Source organism: Podarcis gaigeae (genome assembly GCF_964106915.1).
Source record: "Podarcis gaigeae genome assembly, chromosome: 8".
NCBI lineage: Eukaryota > Metazoa > Chordata > Lepidosauria > Squamata > Lacertidae > Podarcis > Podarcis gaigeae.
In genome coordinates this window covers 89606169-89624181 of record NC_139684.1, presented here as the reverse complement: position 1 = coordinate 89624181, position 18013 = coordinate 89606169, and the positions used below count along the sequence as shown (strand labels likewise).

At 48.1% G+C, this 18013-nt stretch overlaps 2 protein-coding genes across 2 annotated transcripts in view; both read left to right on the top strand.

The window, feature by feature from the left end:
- The window catches only part of LOC310851588 (sphingolipid delta(4)-desaturase/C4-monooxygenase DES2-like), a 113460-nt gene that overhangs the window by 74380 nt on the left and 21067 nt on the right, over positions 1–18013 (top strand). The gene's annotated exons all lie outside the window — the stretch shown is intronic.
- THAP8 (THAP domain containing 8) lies at positions 1054–15821 on the top strand. The gene is made up of 4 exons (XM_083754020.1): positions 1054–1316; positions 4640–4832; positions 9043–10056; positions 13433–15821. The coding sequence occupies exons 1-4, from the start codon at positions 1234–1236 to the stop codon at positions 13577–13579; spliced, it is 1437 nt and encodes a 478-aa protein (XP_083610146.1). The 5' UTR covers positions 1054–1233; the 3' UTR covers positions 13580–15821.

Genomic DNA, 18013 nt, shown 5'->3' with positions numbered 1-18013 from the left:
ATGGATCCAAACTACAAGAAAGAAGATTCCACCTAAACATTAGGAAGAACTTCCTGACAGTAAGAGCTGTTCGACAGTGGAATTTGCTGCCAAGGAGTGTGGTGGAGTCTCCTTCTTTGGAGGTCTTTAAGCAGAGGCTTGACAACCATATGTCAGGAGTGCTCTGATGGTGTTTCCTGCTTGGCAGGGGGTTGGACTCGATGGCCCTTGTGGTCTCTTCCAACTCTAGGATTCTATATGTTAATCCTGTGTAACCCAACCTCTTCTTAATGTATTCATGTTGTAACTGGGATGTGTTTTGCACTGTATTCTGGGGCATGGAGGGAAGTTTCAAAAGTTCATGTCACCCCTTTCTCGCTGTTCAATCTCGCCTTGAACCTGTTGCGCAATAAACCTGCATCTTCTGCAGTTTGCTCCTGTCTCTGGCTGAGCTCATTTTCCTCCGCAGGGACCCACGGAGTTAGTCCGACGAGCTGGGTGGCAGAGCAGCCTCGCACCCAGATTTTACCGTAACACCTGTTAAGGGAAGTTTTTAATGTTTGATGTATTTTTAATATTTTGTTGGAAGCTGCTCAGAGTGGCTGGGAAAACCCAGCCAAATCGGCGGGGTATAAATAATAAATAATAAATCATCATAATCATTATTATTATTTATTTCCCCACACGAAATGAAATCCCAGGTGGGGGGAAAAACAGCCGCTCCTGTCTTGGCTTCTTGGACTCTCAACCTGTGGGTCCCCAGATGCTGTTGAACTACAACTCCCATCACCCCTAGCTAGCAAGGCCAGAGCTCAGGGATGATGGGAGTTGTAGTCCAACAACATTGGGGGGGGAAGGAAGTCACAGGTTGAGAACCACTGATTGGAGGACCACTCTTGCTCCCCGGAAAATATTTCCAGCCAGCGACTGGCGTGGGCCACCATTTCCCTATCTCTCACCGCCTCACCCGCGTTGCCCCCACCCGCAGGTTCTCTGTATTTTTTCCTATCTCTACGTTCCCACTCCGGGCGCGATTCCGCCGGATGCCGGCTTCGCGGGCCCCGGACGCGCGTGCGCGAGGGCGGAGCCTACGGGTCGGGAGGAGGGACATGAAAGAGGGAGGCGCCGAGGCCGCGACGTCAACAACCGCCGGGCGCTTCTTCTTCTTCTTCTTCTTCTCCCCAGGTGGTGCCGAGGCCGCGTGAGGGAAGCGCGGCGGAGAGAGAGAAGGAGGCGGCGGCGGCGGCGGCGGCCATGACCAAGTACTGCCGGGCGCCCAACTGCTGCAACTCGGCCCGGGAGCCGCGGACCGACAACCGGCGCCTCAGTTTCTACAAGTCAGTCAACTTTCGGGAAGGGGGGGAGGGGGGAGACGGGGCGTGACGTCACACAGGAACGCGGGGGGATTGTGACGTCGCGGGGCAGCGTTGTGACGACACGAGAGGGGGGAGAAACGGGGAGCGCGCTGGACTTATTTGGCCCCCCCAAAATTATGAGTCTTTGTAAATTGTGTTTCTCATGGGAGTTGTTGTTGTTATTATTATTATTATTATTATTTATTTATTTATTTATTTATTTAATTAATTGCCAAATGCCTAATACGTTTGCATTATTCAGTTTGTTAGGAATAGAAAATCATTTCAAGTTAGAGCTTAATAATAATTTCGCTATTAATATACTACTTCTTAATTGTGTTTCACTATCAATAGACTTAATTGTATTTGAGTTCTACAATTACTTTGGTAAAATACGTATTTTGTGATGTGCCAATGGCTTGAGATAGCTATGAAGTCCATAAATTACCATATACAGTGGTGCCTCGGGTTACAGACGCTTCAGGTTACAGACTCCGCTAACCCAGACATAGTGCTTCAGGTTTAGAACTTTGCTTCAGGATGAGAACAGAAATCGTGCTCTGGCGGCACGGCGTCAGCAGGAGGCCCCATTAGCTAAAGTGGTGCTTCAGGTTAAGAACAGTTTCAGGTTAAGAACGGACCTCTGGAAGGAATTAAGTTCTTAACCCGAGGTACGACTGTATTGCGACTGGGACACAACGGGGCCATTGCAAAATCTGCAGCAGATGCAACAGCATTTGAGGCAACTGTGTGCAAAGTTTTGTGGGAATAAACAGGGTGGGCTGGCGAGAGAGCCAGTTTACTAATTAAGCACATTTCTAACCTGCTTAATATTTTAAAATCTCAAAACCATATTCGACCTGCAGAACGAATTAAGTACTTAACCCAAGGTACCACTGTATAGCATCTATTCAGCAACAAAAAACAGCGACCATTTGTTGTGGACAAAGAACAGCTGGACATGTAAAGGACCATATTTCCTTCAGGAGCTGTGTGCAGCGCTTGAAACCCACCTGCACGTGGGGAAACCAAGGAAGTGGGGAGGGCACCCCCCTAAAGGTGGGGGGGGGATAGGGGGACCGCCCCCTGGATTGGGGGTGCTTTAAATCGGGCAACTTCCGCGGACCCAGGAGCCACATGTTTGGGGTTTCCCGTTTCTTAATCTTTTGCCATATATTTTGGTTGGTGCCCCTGTTTCCACCTGCCCTGGATCAGGCCGTGACCCATTGGTGGGTTCCAGCCCACCAGTTGAAGACCAGTGCTAATAATAATAATAATAATAATAATAATAATAATAATAATATTTTTTTAATTGTACCCTGCCTATCTGACCGGGTTGCCCCAGCACTCTGTGCAGCTACGAACATACATATCAAAACATTGCATATGAAAAAGCTTCTCTCTACAGGGCTGCCTTCAACTCCTTTACATCTGATAAGAGGGCGTTCCACCCTGCATCGAACTCCCGGCTGTAGCCTAGATACTTTGCTGTCTTGTTTGCATGACATCATGTTAAGCCCACGTGCCAGCCTCAGGTGTTTTTGACTACAACCCTATTAGGAATTGTAGCCCAAAATTGTGCAGCGGGGGGGGGGGGGCGTAGCAGGCACCAGGTTAGTGTAACTGGCTTATCCCAGGCCTGCCAAGCTCAACATATCGACACCGGCATGTATATTATGATTTGTTTTTAAGACTGTGGTCCTTGGAAGGAAGGACGTCCCAGTACTTTTCCCCGAATTTCACTTCCTAGTAAGCAGCGTCCATGACTTCCACCGCATGGGTTTTATTTCTTTTCACCCAACCTGAGGAAGCCAGAAAGAGGAACCAGAATATGTGGTTTGGTTTTGTAACACGGCCATGTTGCATACATCTCAAGCTGCTTTGGTTGTCCCTTTTTGCAGAAAAATAAGATATCAGTACATTATTATTTAGTCTTTCACTTCTAGAGCTTCAGATATGGAATGTTAACCTTGGGGGTTGGCTCTTGAATGGGTAGTGAAGAGCCCCCCCCCCTCCTTCTCAAAGGATTATTTCAGGCAGCCTCCAGATTGCTTCACCCTCCTGTTATCTTCCTTCTTCTTAAATCTTGAATAGCTGCGTTTCTAAAGCCACTCAGTAGTTGCTAAGGCTACTTAATTCACTCTCTCCTTGATAATAGGAGACAAGCCAAACTAGATCAGAAGCTGGTGATAGGAGAGTCTGACGGGTGGGGTGGTTGTTGTTTTTTGCATTTCTTTTGGAAGTGCAGGGTGGGACTAAATATGGACATTAGCCCTGAGCCCTGGGGGGAAGAATAGTTTAATCATTCTCTCTCTGCCCCCCCTTGCTATCCCCCCCCCCCTGTAAATCTTCCTCCTGCCTCATTTTTCCAGTGGAACTATTGTAAGGGGGGAATTTACCTTGCTGGAAGCAGGGCAGGGTCAGGAAAGGCGTATCCTTTTCCCCAGCACTAAGGCTGTGTACATACCTACGCCTTTAAAGTACATTGAGAGAACATTCTTTCCCCCAAAGAATTCTGGGCATTGTAGATTGTTATGGGTTGCTGAGAACTGTAACTCTGTGAGGGGTGAACTGCAGCACACAGAGCTTTTTGAGGTGAAAGGATGTGTTTTGAGTGTTCTCTAAAGGTATAGAGCCCATGATTCCGATCTGATTCACACTTGCACAACCTGTGGCTGCTTTTTAAATAAAAAGCAAAGAGATTGGATATTCAGACACTCAGCTTGTCTCATTTGACTGTTAAGGTGTGTATGTCTCCCTTGTAAAATGAGGGTGTCCCACATCGTGCTATGTATGTGTTTGACAAAAGGGTGCTCAGGTGTGTCAGTATATTTATTTATTTGGCACCAGCCATGCACGTGCTGCCTTACAAAGACCAAAAGGCAGCAGGCAGAGGCTGGCCCATAAGGGCAAGTATGGTTTTGCCCCACCTTAGTCTGCCCTCAGCCACCACCTGTCTGTCTTCTGTCTTAAATCCAAGCCATAGGGTGACACTGCTTTGCCAACTGCATCTTCTTTAGTCTTAGCATTGTCCTTGTAAAACTCAGCAGGGAGGGGACAGCTCTGCCTGTCATTGGCTCTGCCTCTGCCTGCTGTAGGTCTTCCTGCCTTCTGTCCCAGTAGACACCAGACACCCCAGTGAAAGGACAGGTCCCTTCCCAAGAGACTTACATGCTAGAGAAAAAATTAGGGAGACCACAGGTGACCTGGAGGGGAATGGAGGTCTGGGCCAAACAGGGGAGGGACATGCATTTATTTCAGCTACAGGTGTGTAGACTTTGGCATTTATTCACTCCTCCACACAGGTTTCCTCTGCACAATCCTGAACGTCTCCAGCAATGGCTCTCCCAGATGAACCAGGAAAAGTGGGTCCCGACGAAGCACCAGCACTTGTGCAGCGAGCACTTTGCCCCCTCCTGTTTTGAATACCGGTGGGGGGCACGCTTCCTGAAGCCTGACGCTGTTCCCACCATCTTCCAGACCTCAGAAGGCTCGCTGGTGAGTGGTTGGTCACCTGCCAAGAAAGTATGTTGGAGAATTGCCATTTTCCCAGCTGATGTTTTTGCTGGGTGGTGTATCAGTAGCTTAAGAACATACCAGAGGAGCAGGGATCCTCTGGCCCAAAGCTGTGCCCATGTTTGCCTCTGGATATGTCTGCCTCTGGCACACTGGCCCCCGGGAGGCTGCTCCTTAAGCCACATGGCCCCTAGGGTTGGAAAAGGTTCCTTGGCCCTAACATAGCATTTAAATAAAATCTCTTTGGAACTGGAGCCTTTTCTGTAGTAGATGCTCAGGGTGGGTTATAGCAGTGAAAGAAAAAAGCGAGTTGGTAGCCGAAAAGTGTTTTTTCATTTGTAGTTCATAAAATGTATACACTGCTTGATTGTAAAAGGGGGGGGGGGATCCTCAAAGCAGTTTACAAAAAATGTATCGAAATTAACAAAAAGAATGCAATACTTTCAAAAAGTTGAAACTAAAAACAGATTAAAACTTGCACTGGCATTCTAAACATCTGGGTAGGCTTCTCTAAGCACATGTTTCTAGCAAGGGAAAGTGGCAGCCTGATATCAGTGGGTGTTATTTTGGTTGTGCGCTCAAATTTAGCAGCCGACAAACCCACAGCAGACGGCTGGTTAAATTTCAGAGTGGGCCTGGTCATGTTATTATCCTGTGTTAAATCTCTCCACTTTTGTGCTTGGGAGATTCACTTGCTAATGACAGAAGTTCAGTCTGTACTGGACCCTTGCATGCCACTGTGCTCTCACAAACTGTTTATGCTGATGACATTAGTTAGATGCAGCCTGCTTTCTAGAACTGCTCCCCTCCCCCCCTTGGTGGCTGCTATATATATATATCCCAGCTGCGCAGCATCTTGGACTTGGATCCGAGAGCAAACAAACCTTTGCCATGTGATTTGTAACACAGAATAATAAACACCGCAGAGTATTGGGTTAAGAGGTGGATTTGTGTATGTTCCACTGCTGGGAGCATGTTTTGAGGGTAATAACCGCTGTGTGTGCACACAGCAAAGCAGTTAAAGCCACGTGTCCTAAACACTGGGCTATGTCAGGTGAAGATCAAAGGCTGGCTGAAGAGGGACCAAAGCCCTGAGTGTAGAATGATGCCCTGATCTTTTCCTCGGTTACTCAGGTTCTGCACTTCACATTGTAGAAATGTCTGTGCTTATTTGAAACAAAAAAAAATAATTCCTTCCAGTAGCACCTTAAAGACCAACTAAGTCTATGTTAGAAGGGTCTGGAAACTTCTGTTTCAGTGTATCTGAAGAAGTGTGCATGCACACGAAAGCTCATACCAAGAACTGACTTAGTTGGTCTTTAAGGTGCTACTGGAAGGAATTTTTTTTTTTTGTTTGTTTTGACTATGGCAGACCAACACGGCTACCTATCTGTAACTGTGTTTATTTGAAACACTTTTACCTGGCTCTTGTGAGATGAGTGATGGACAAAATGGTCCCTGCCCCACAGGCTTACAATCTTAATAACGGGACACAAAATGGAAAAGAGCTAAGGTAGTAAAAGAGCAAAGAGGCATTGGTTCTTAAGTTTACGCAGTTCTTATAAATGACCAGCTCAAATATAAAATGGCTGAGGGAGAGGAGCAGAGCTAACTGAGTGGCGCTGCTTTCTCATCCCTTCCTGTGCTGCAGACTGATGGAATGTTTTGGTCTCTCTCCCCTGTCCCCCCCCCCTTTCCTCTGTGGGCTCCTGTAATGGGTGAACTGGAGTAAGAGTCCTAAAACTGGAGGCGTATCATCTGGCTGATAATGCTTAGCCTCTAAATAGTGCTCTTTCAGTGCTTAAGGTACACAGGTAATGAAAACCTCTGAGCATTATTATCAAGGCCTTACTGACTATCTAGAAGAAAGGCAAAGTCATCTCCCAGGTGTCAGTTGGATGTCTTGCTTTCTGAAGCATCATATGACAAGCGGCCATCAGCTCCGTCCCATGTGGTCATGCTGCCCTCAAGAGGCAAAAGCACAGTGTGAAATTGGCTGGGACGGAGGTGGTGGCAGTGGTGGCAAACTCGTCTCCTGGCAAACAAACGCCAGACAAAACCCATGGACTCCTGGTTACTGTCCTCAAACAGTATGGGATGACTGGGGCTGCAGATACACCACATATTTAAAGCACATCATCTCCACCAAAGAATCCTGGGAAATGTAGTTTATCCCTCACAGTTTACTATTCCCAGCCCCTGTAACAGACCACAGTGCCCAGGATACTTTGGGAGAAGTCATGTGCTCTATGTATGATGTATAAGAACGGACTGGCTGCCTGCTGAGTTTGTAGCTCTGGTGGCATTTGGACTGGGCACTTCCAGCTCACACCAAAGTTCTCCACCCCCTCTGGCACTGTAGCAATGCAGCAATCCAGCAGCCTAGATGTGGTCGGGAGTGGTCTTCTGCTATCAGCCCTCCCACCTGGATGCAGCAGAGGAAGAGGAAAGGCTGGGAGACGCCTCCTCCATTGGCTCTGCTGGGGCCAATTACCGTATTTTTCACCCTATAAGAGGCACCAGACCACAAGACGCACCTAGTTTTTGGAGGAGGAAAACAAGAAAAAAAATACTCTGAATCTCAGAAGCCAGAACAGCAAGAGGAATCGCTGCGCAGTGAAAGCAGCAATCCCTCTTGCTGTTCTGGCTTCTGGGATAGCTGCGCAGCCTGCATTCGCTCCATAAGACACACACACACACATTTCCCCTTACTTTTTAGGAGGGGAAAAAGTGAGTCTTATAGAGCAAAAAATACGGTATATATTTTTTATCACTGTTACCTACCCCTGGGTAAAGGGCAGATAAGAAATTGCATGAATAAGTCACCCTTCGGTTCCTCAGAAACCATTCTATTCAGGGCATGAGGCATTGATGTAGCATTATGTAGAGCTAGTGCAGGCTTCCTCAAACTCGGCCCGCCAGCTGTTTTGGGACTACAACTCCCATAATCCCTAGCTAACAGGACCAGTGGTCAGGGATGATGGGAACTGTAGTCCCCAAACAGCTGAAGGGCTGAGTTTGGGGATGCATGAGCTAGTCCTTGAATTTCCAAAGAACCTAAGAGCCTTCTGGATCAGGCCGGTGGCCCCTGTAGCCCAGCATCCTGTTCTCACAGTGGCCAACCAAATGCAAGCAGGATTTCAAGCACAAGAGATTTCAAGCTCGTCTGTTGCATCAGAGAGTCTTGTGGTTCCTTCAGGCCCAACACACTGGTTTTGTTGTTGTTGTTCGTCTTGCATCTGTCTTACGCCGCAATAAATCTGTTTAGTCTATTTTAAGGCACCACAAGACTTTTTGTGGTTAGTCTATTTTAAGGCACCACAAGACTTTTTGTGGTTAGTGCTTGAATGTGCTTCTTCCCCTGTTCTCTCATCTCTTTTTCAATCTGTGTCTTGCCTCTTAGACTAAACCTGCGAGCAAAGGCTGTGGGGTGTTCTTACTATCTTTGCACAGCTCCTAGGAAATATCAGGCAAGGGGAAGGAATGCAGTGTGGGGTTCAGGGCCTCCTCTTGTCTAGATCACCTTGTGGGGGGATCGGTAGAGATGCGCTCTACGTGGGGCTACCTTTGGAGGTGACCCAAAAACTACAACTAATCCAGAATACGTCAGCTAGACTGGGAGTGGCCGCCGAGACCACATAATACCAGTCTTGAAAGACCTACATTAGCTCCCACTACGTTTCTGAGCACAATTCAGAGTGTTGGTGCTGACCTTTAAAGCCCTAAACGGCCTCAAAGGCCCAGTATACCTGAAGGAGCGTCTCCACCCCCATCGTTCTGCCCGGACACTGAGGTCCAGCGCCGAGGGCCTTCTGGCGGTTCCCCTGCTGCGAGAAGCCAAGTTACATGGAACCAGGCAGAGGGCCTTCTCGGTGGTGGTGCCCGCCCTGTGGAACGCCCTCCCATCATATGTCAAAGAAAAGAACAACTGCCAGACTTATAGAAGACATCTGAAGGCAGCCCTTTAGGGCTCTTTTCAATGTTTAACAGACTACTGTATTTCAATACTTTGTTGGAAGCCGCCCAGAGTGACTGAAGAACCCAGCCAGATGGGTGGGGTATAAATTATTATTTTATTTATTTATTTATTTATTTATTTATTTATTTATTTATTTATTATTATTATTATTATTATTGGTAGCCCTGCATCTTGGAAGGGCAGCTGCTCATTTGTCTGCTTTTGCTTTTGCAGAAGAGGGAAAACCCGGCCAGGACTTCCTCCGATGTCCCAGCTAAGAAGCTCATCATTGAATGCCAAGGGGAGAGGAGCATGCCGGGACCCCAAGCCATAAGCCGCCCCGAGCCCAACGCCCTGGAAACGCTTGCCATTGCCATTGACCCCAGCGTGGCAGCTGCCCCGATCTACGTGGAGACCCAGTCCTCCGCCTCAGACTTCCCTGCCCTCTCAGCGCCCTTGGTTGGGGCTGTGAACCTGTTGCCCTTGGTCCAAATCGTGGAGCCCCTCAAGGCCGTGACGCTGACTGTGTCTTCCCCGGTTGATGCCAGCCAGCCTCTCCCGGACCAGGTGGAGCAGCAGGTGGTTGACTTCTTGGCCTCGCTGCCGCCGGTGACCCTAGAAGCTACGCCGGGCTCGTCCAGGGGGGCCTCCGAGCCCTTTTGTGCAGAGGTGGCCGTGCCCTGTGAGCCGCCGCTCCAGGCCCTGATGGCCGACCCAGCTATGGCTCCGGAGCAAGGGGCGCTCATCATCGAGAATGTCTCCATCGAGCCATTTCTGGAGACTGACCCCTCCGCCGCCGCCGTCCTGCGTTCCCTGCAGGAGCCGCCCGCCGAGATGGTGGCCTACTTCGAGACCATCCCGACGGCGCCCATCTCGGCCGCCGCCTCATCCGGCGTGACCCCCCCTGAGACGGTGCTGTCCTCCGCCCTGAGCCTCCCCATCGTCTCCACCGTCCCCATCGTCTCCAACCAGGCGCCTCCGAAGGCCCCCCCGGCGGAAGAAGAGAAGCTGGAGGTGCTGAGCTCGGCCGAGTCCTTGGAGGAGCAGCTGGAGGAGCACCGCTACCACAAGCACGAGGGGACGACCTCGGAGCTGGTGGAGGTGGTGATGGGCCTTCAGAAGAAGGTGAAGGTTCTCCAGCAGAGGCACCGCCGGCACTGCGCGAAGCTGGAGGCCATGGAAGGGGTGGTGGAGCAGCTGCGGAAGGAGAACCTGGTTTCTGAGGAGAAGCTGAAGCTGCTGGAAATGGTAAGCTGGCTTCGCAGGGCGGCTGGTCTCCTTGGGCGGCATTCGCAGCTGGGAAACGGAGAGAGGCGAGCACGCGTCAGAGATCAGGTCTGCTGGGATTTCTCAGCTTCTGCGTTTTCCTCTTTAAGCATGCAGCTTCTAGGCCTCATGAGTACAGGGGGCGGTTGGGAATATATATAAAAGGGAAAAACCTTGAAATAATCGAGGAAGGTAAGTAATGGGTTTTGGCAGGAGGTTCTTTTTAAAACACGCACACATAAGTTTTCCAATTTAATAATAATAATGATGATGATGATGATAATAATAATAATAATAATAATTTATTATTTATACCCCGCCCATCAGGCTGAGTTTCCCCAGCCACTCTGGGCGACTCCCAATAGAATATTAAAAACACAATAAATACATCAAACATCAAAAACCTCCTTATACACGGTTGCCTTCAGATGTCTTCTAAAGGTTGTATAATCATTTCCTTGACATCTGATAGGAGGGCGTTCCACAGGGCGGGCGCCACCACCGAGAAGGTCCTCTGCCTGGTTCCCTGTAACTTGGCTTCTCGCAATGAGGGAACCGCCAGAAGGCCCTCGGAGCTGGACCTCAGTGTCCGGGCTGGACGATGGGGGTGGAGACGCTCCTTCAGGTATACAGGACCGAGATCGTTTAATCCAATAAAGGCCACATTAAAAACATTCTGAATTATAAAATAATAAAACATTCCAAATATTAAGCCAAATCATAAATCTTTGTTTGACTTCCTGCGCTCTGAGGTCGGAGGATTTCCATCACCTCACATTTGCGCTGCTTTCTTAATTAGTCCATGCGGTTCCCATAAATCCGATGTTAATCCTTCCTTCGTTTTCGCAGCCTCTGCGTTTGTCCCGCAAGCGAGTTCTATCAAAACAGTTTCTATGCGGGTGTTTATTTTCTTCCATGTCTTTCACTTTCACTTCTCCATGCCTGTATTCTCCAATACGACATGTCTCAAAATGGAGGAAATCTGGCTTTCTGCCCATTGTTCCAGGCCTATAGTCCAAACCTCTTCGTTTCATCTCATTACCAGAACAGATAAGCCTGTACTTTGGCTAGAAGCCTCAATTCCCAACTTCCGCTCTTCACAGTCCATCAAAATTTATTGCAAACTCTTATATCTTTTTCCACACAGTTAATAATTAAATCAAAATTATATCAGTATTACAGTACAGTACCATCTTGCTTGTGTACATAATCGGTAATAATGATAATAATAATAAAATTTATTTATTCCCCGGGCGGAGCCAGGCTCAGGGCAGCTAACACCAATAAAATTTTAGTAAAAACATAATAAGGAAAAAAAGAAAAAGAAAAATTTAAAATACAGGTTAAAATGCAATTTAAAATGCAGCCTCATTTTAAAAGTCAGACTTTCAGACTTTCCATGGGGATTTGCCAAGTAAAGTAGCAAATATGCAATATATCAAAAAGAAACATAGGAGGCTCACCCCCCTTCCGTTCCAGCATACCAGTACCATAATAAAGATAGTCTCTCTTCCATGGGTTTTGGCGGGGGGGGGGGCGGCTCTTTCCTTGGTGAGGACATGTGTTGAACGGTCCTCCTGTTCCTCTGCCCAACCTTGAGCTAAGGGTTCCGCAGCTGGTATCCACGATAGAGCCTCCAGTTTCAGGGGCAGTCTAGCTCAGAGTCGCATCCAGGAGCAAGATGGTGAATGAGACGAAGCCGCTTTGGCCTGCTCCACCAAACCCACCCTTGCATGTCTTGTTACGCTGCCGTTTCTACGGGGATATACGCTCGGTATTCATCACTTCTGTTATACAAAAATCTCCAAATGGGTCCGAACTTCAATATCTAAAACCCCTGGTAGAGGACAAGGATCTAGAGATCACGCTAAGGGTGGCCAAATTCTGTGCGACTGCCATAAAACTTAGGGAACAAGCTGTACAGTCAAAATGATTAAGGTTTTAAATGAAAATTTTAGGTTATATTTTAGTGATCAAGATTTAATATATATTTTTAACTGCCGCTATATCTAAATTGTCTCTGTTATGCCCAATTGCAACTCAATGTATTCCTGTTGTGTTTTATGATTTTCCTGATATTGTATGTGAGCCGGAACTGGTCTGTGACCATAATAATAAAAATTCACCCTTGCACCTGCCCGTTTCTCTTAAACATCTGGAGGGTGGCATGTTGCCTAGTCTTGGCTTCTGCATTTATTTCAGCAACTTACAGGCCATTTAATTGCAGGGGATTGGGCTAGATGACCCTCTGGACCCCTTCCAGGTCTACAGTTCTGTAATTCTATGAACCATAGCTCCACAGCAGAGCATCTGCTTTGCATGCAGAAGGGCGCTTCTGGATCAGGCCAGTGGTCCACCTAGTCCAGCATCCTGTTATCACAGCATCCAATCAGAAGCCTATTATGGGAAGCCCGCAGGCAGGACCCGAGTGCGAGAGCCCTTTCCCCTCTTCTGGTGTTCAGCAACTGGTTTGCAGAAGCACTGCTGCTTGTGACAGTTTTATTGCTGTAAACAGTTTAAATGAATATTTATTTAATGACACAGTGATATACAGATATTTTCCTAAATGAATAAACCAACAAGGTGTCGGGGAACTTCTTATTTTTTTAGTTTTTACTGGAAGTTTTATTTACAACATAACATAAACCCCCCACCCCCCAATACAGAAATCCACCCTCATTAAATGTGAACATACAATGAGGATAACATACAACAATACAAGCAACCAAAGAAAAGACTTCCTTTATCCTGTATCTGGCCTCCTTATTTACTACTACTACTACTACTACTAATAATAATAATAATAATAAATTTTATTTATATCCCGCTCTCCCCAGCCGAAGCCGGGCTCAGGGCGGCTAACAACAATAAAACAGTACAACAGCTGTTTCCTTTATGAATGATTATGAAGATTTTTCTAATTATAACTTAAATATCCACAAAGTCTCCTGCAGACATTAATCGAAACAAGTCCAGGTATGTATTTTAGGGCACTGTTTTGCGAAGTATTCTCTGCATTTTCCCCATGCTTTTTGAAACTCTTGTCTGGTGTGGTCTATAATTGCCTTCTGTTAATCTAGCCCGTTCAGTATATTCTAACAGTTTGTCTTGCCGTTCCTTTTTTGTTGGCACGATTTCTTTGTCCAGTTTTTAACAATTAGGATCCTTCCCACTCCTGTGGCATAGAGGAGTATTTTCTGACCTTCTCCTCCTATACCTGTGTCCGTTATCCCTAGTAGAAAAGCTTTGGTATTTTTCATAAAGTTAAACATTTTTTAAGCTCGTCATATACTATATTCCAGAAGCTTCTTTTGGGGACCCTCTTAACCTCTCCCACTCTGTTCTCCCCCTCGCTCAGGCCTGCCTACAGTCCAGCACTCTTGTCCCCGAAGCCGGCGCTGCTGTGGCCATCATCTGCCAGGACAATGACCAGGCGCTGGTCTACGCTGTGCCCCAGCTCCCAGAAGAAGGGAACGAGACCATCATCCACGTGGAGGAGCAGTAATCTCGGAGGCGGCAGAGGGCAGTCGGGAGCCAACCCTCGTTGCGTTCCGTTTGGCCGAAGGCACCCGTCAGGGAGGGTCCCGGCACCTACGTCTTTTGGCTGCGAGAATCTCAGGCCTGGCGCCACCGGGCCTCTTCTGATTTCAGCTGCCTAACCCGATGGCCTTATTGCGACGGCACCTTATTTTGCGGGAAAGTTGCCTGAAATAATTGTACATAAAAATTGTCTGGGTGGGGGGAATTGAGCCACTGAGTGTGTGTGTGTGTGTGTGTTTGCCTCCTCTTCTGCGCCTGAGCCTCGAAGCTGCTGCCACCGCTGCCTCATTTGTTGTGATAACTGCTGCTTGGTGTGAGCCAGACTGTCCTGGCCAGCTTGCTTTGCTAGCAAGGCAAGGGCGGACAGGCCCATCTTGGCGGCTGAACTGCTGTACCGCTTTTTGGGCACCTGAAATTGCCGCACTTTGATGTTGGGCTCTCCTAGGTGCCTTTCTAAAGGGCTCAACTTCAGGGCATCTCTCTCTCTCTCTCTCTCTCTCTCTCTCTCTCTCTCTCTCTCTTTGTGTGTGTGTGTGAGAGAGAGAATTGCCCCCTCTCTCTTCCTGCTTCCAGCAGAACTTAGTGCACAGACGGCTGGTATCTCTGCATTCTCCACACTAATCAGAAGGCGAAAGTATTTGCTACTGGTCCCCATAGACCTTTCATACCTGGGCACTTGTGGGAGCATAAGGCCACCCTGGGAGCAGGGGAGGGGGTTGAGAGAGGAGCAGAAAGGAATCTCTCACACACACCCTTTGTGGAGAACATGTGGTGGAAGCCATTAACAAGAGGCTGCGATGAATGGCAATCCCACATGCACACCTCCTACAAAAGCAGATCAGTACACAAGAACATGGCGCCATCCACAGAGCTGAGCTGCGAAAGTGTTTTGAGCGTTCCAAGCGACTCATTTTCATCTATTCAGCCGCTTGACAGATTTCGTAGTAACGGAATCGTTTCAGATTCGGCGCTTGCGTTTACCCATTGCAGCTCCTTGCGATCTCTTGAAAAGCGGTTCTGTTCAGCCGAGTACTGCAAACAGGCCACGTCTGACTGAAGGCGGAGGCTCGGTAGGGAGATTGTAGGGAGCAGCCTGTCTCAACCGTCTTAATCTTGCAAACTTCAGGGAAGTGCCAGCATGGTGCGCTTCAAAAAGGCCTGCATTTGTCAACAAAGCCTCCATAACTTACAGCGCAACCCGGAGGTCTGCCTATTCTTGAGCCCCACTCGGGTATTTAAATTCCTCGCATGGGCGAGGAGGTAGAGGATCTCCACCCCCATTCCCTCCCCACAAGGGGAGAGAGTCAAACATCTGCAGTAGAGAGCCTGTTCCCCCCCCCCTTTTTCTGGCGATCTAGAACCCTGGAAGATCAGGATTCTAGAATCCACAGGGAGCCTTCCAACACGCAATAGTGCCAGCTGCAGGGAACATGATGGAGGGCACTATCTCCATGGCCCTGTCCCGTTCTCCCCCTCACCTGATGCAGCCAGCAGGGTGGGGAAAAGCTTTGGCAGGAAGCATAGCTGGTTTGGCTAGGGCTGTTGTTTCCTGCTAAGGACCCATTGCTACGCTGAATGCGTTCTGCATCCTTGCTGGTTCAGATGGAAGATCCCCTCTAGTCTTTTGTTATGCTTCCCACCGTGACTTGCCAGGCTGCCAGTGGGTCTTGAGGGTAAATAGTCCCCCTGCCCCACAACCAGTGCTCAGGGGCAGATTCTCACATTAGCGGGTGTTGCTTCCCTAAGTCACTCTCATGTCGTCAGGGATGATAGTGGAAGGCTTTACTGAAATGTCGGCTTCTCCTTGGATTCTTTCGGTCTTCTATCTAGACTCCTTTCAGGGTGTCCTCTCACGGCTGCCATCTTAGGTTTTCTTGTCATACACTATTTTTGTCCCATAGCCAGCCAAATATAGCGTCGTTTTGAGTTTGTGAGTGAGTGGGTGTTATGGTAAATCCTTTTTAAAAAATGTTATTAAGGTTTTGCTTTTTTTATTAAAAAAAAAAACACGGGTCTCTGTAATTGAAAGTTAATCCAGGAGTAGGAGGTAAAGGCTAAAAATTAAAACGCGACAATGTGATTGTAGATCTTGGTGAGGGGCAGAAACTGAGGGTGGGAAGAACCTCACTGGGGGTGGTGGGGGTGTTAACAGTGCTGTAATACAAAATATATATATATATTACCCTAATAAATGGAATATTGGAAAATGGGGCAACGGTTGAGAATCCTTCTGTAAGTGGAAGCTTTGGCTGTGTTTTCTGAGTTGAATGCCTGTCCTTGGATTAAAGGTAAAGGTACCCCTGCCCATACGGGCCAGTCTTGACAGACTCTGGGGTTGGTGCGCCCATCTCACTCACGAGGCCGGGGGCCAGCGCTGTCCGCAGACACTTCCAGGTCACATGGCCAGCGTGACAAAGCTGCATCTGGCGAACCAGAGCTGCACACGGAAACGCCGTTTACCTTCCCACCAGTAAGCGGTTCCTATTTATCTACTTGCACTTTGACGTGCTTTCGAACTGCTAGGTTGGCAGGCGCTGGGACCGAGCAGCGGGAGCGCACCCCGCCGCGGGGATTTGAACCGCCGACCTTTTGATCGGCAAGCCCTAGGCGCTGAGGCTTTTACCCACAGCGCCACCCGCGTCCCAATGTCCTTGGATTAACCCCCCACCAAAAAAAAAAAAAAAAAAAATCCCAAAGGAAAGGTTGGAATTGGTGGCCCAAGTTGTGTTGGATGTTAGAATTCTTTGGGGGAGTACAGAATGTGATGCCTGGATTTTATTTTTTTTATATTTTATTTATATCCCGCTTTTCCTGCAAGGAACACTCAGGGGCTTACATGGCTGCCCCTTCTGCAATTAATCCCCACAACAATCCTGCGAGGTTAGACTGAGAGCGTCTCTGCCCAAGGTCACCCACTGAACTTCATGGCTGGGGGGGGGGGGTTGAGCCCAGGTCTCCCAGGTCCTGACCACTGTATCACGCTGACACTCAGGGAACCTGCCTTCACTTTAAAACAAGCCGGACGCTTTTTAAATGAGCGGGGGTTGGTCTAGATAGCCCCTGGGGGTCCCTTCCAGCTCCTCAATTCTACGATTCTATCTGGAGGGAGCCTCAGGTTGGTGAAGAGGCTGTTCTAATGGGCAGGAAGCCCTTCCTCTCGCTGCTCCCTCTGCAAACCGCTGTTGGGTTGTGATGATTTCACTTACGTTCACACACTGCAAGCAAGGAAGCCCTCTTAGGCTAGCTTGGCATTTAATTGCTCCCTTTTTGGCTACTCAAAGAGCCTGATGGATCCCAGAACGGCTGCACACTCAACATCTTTCGTATCCGTTTCTCCATGCCATTCCCATTTTAATTACCGGCATACCATTTTATAGATACGGCAAGCGTAAAAATGTCGGAGACTTTGAGTAGAGGCTTCTGAAGTTGATTTGTGGTAATGGCTCCTTCGCTGCCAACTGAATTCCTGGCAAAACCTTGACTGTCATCTCAGCTGGAGGGGAAACGGACGCATTTAGGCAGAGTCTTTGGGCCACTTTGCCACTGCTCTCAACATCTCTAGCATGGGTAGGCAAACTAAGGCACGGGGGGGGGGGGGGGCTGGATCCGGCCCAATCGCCTTCTAAATCCGGCCCGCAGACAGTCCGGGAATCTGTGTGTTTTTACATGAGTAGAATGTGTCCTTTTATTTAAAATGCATCTCTGGGTTATTTGTGGGGCATTGGAATTCGTTCATTCCCCCCCCAAAAAAATATAGTCTGGTCTCCCACAAGGTCTGTGGAACAGTGGACCGGCCCCCTGCTGAAAATGTTTGCTGACCCCTGATCTGTAGGCTGTCGGTGGTAATTTGGGGACCTTGGACAGCAGCCCAGAGGTTCAGCCATAGCTGTACCACTGGGGAACATTCACACATGAATATTATTCATATACAGTGGTACCTCGAGTTAAGAACTTAATTCATTCCGGAGGTCCGTTCTTAACCTGAAACTGTTCTTAACCTGAAGCACCGCTTTAGCTAATGGGGCCTCCTGCTGCCACTGCACCCTAAGCACGATTTCTGTTCTCATCCTGAAGCAAAGTTCTTAACCCGAGGTACTATTTCTGCGTTTGCGGAGTCTAACCTGAAGCATCTGTAACCTAAAGCGTCTGTAACCCGAGGTACCACTGTATATAATCCAGTGCCGGATTTATGTATAAGCTAAACAAGCTCTAGCTTAGGGCCCCACTCTCTTGGGGAGCCCCAAAAAAATTTAAGGGAAAAAACTGGATGTACATTTACAAAATATAAGATAAAAAAATAAAACAAGACATTCATACAGCAACAGTGGCAAATGGCTTTAGATCCCTCTGAGGTCCATAAATTACCATACAGCATATATTCAACACAAAAAACAGTACA

What these genes read in the sequence shown, in the direction of transcription:
- THAP8 (XM_083754020.1), top strand. Translation starts at nt 1,234, where the DNA reads ATGACCAAGTACTGCCGGGCGCCCAACTGCTGCAACTCGGCCCGGGAG. An exon ending in CGGCGCCTCAGTTTCTACAA is followed by an intron (nt 1,317 to 4,639) that starts GTCAGTCAACTT and finishes TCCTCCACACAG; the next exon opens with GTTTCCTCTGCACAATCCTG. An exon ending in AGACCTCAGAAGGCTCGCTG is followed by an intron (nt 4,833 to 9,042) that starts GTGAGTGGTTGG and finishes TTGCTTTTGCAG; the next exon opens with AAGAGGGAAAACCCGGCCAG.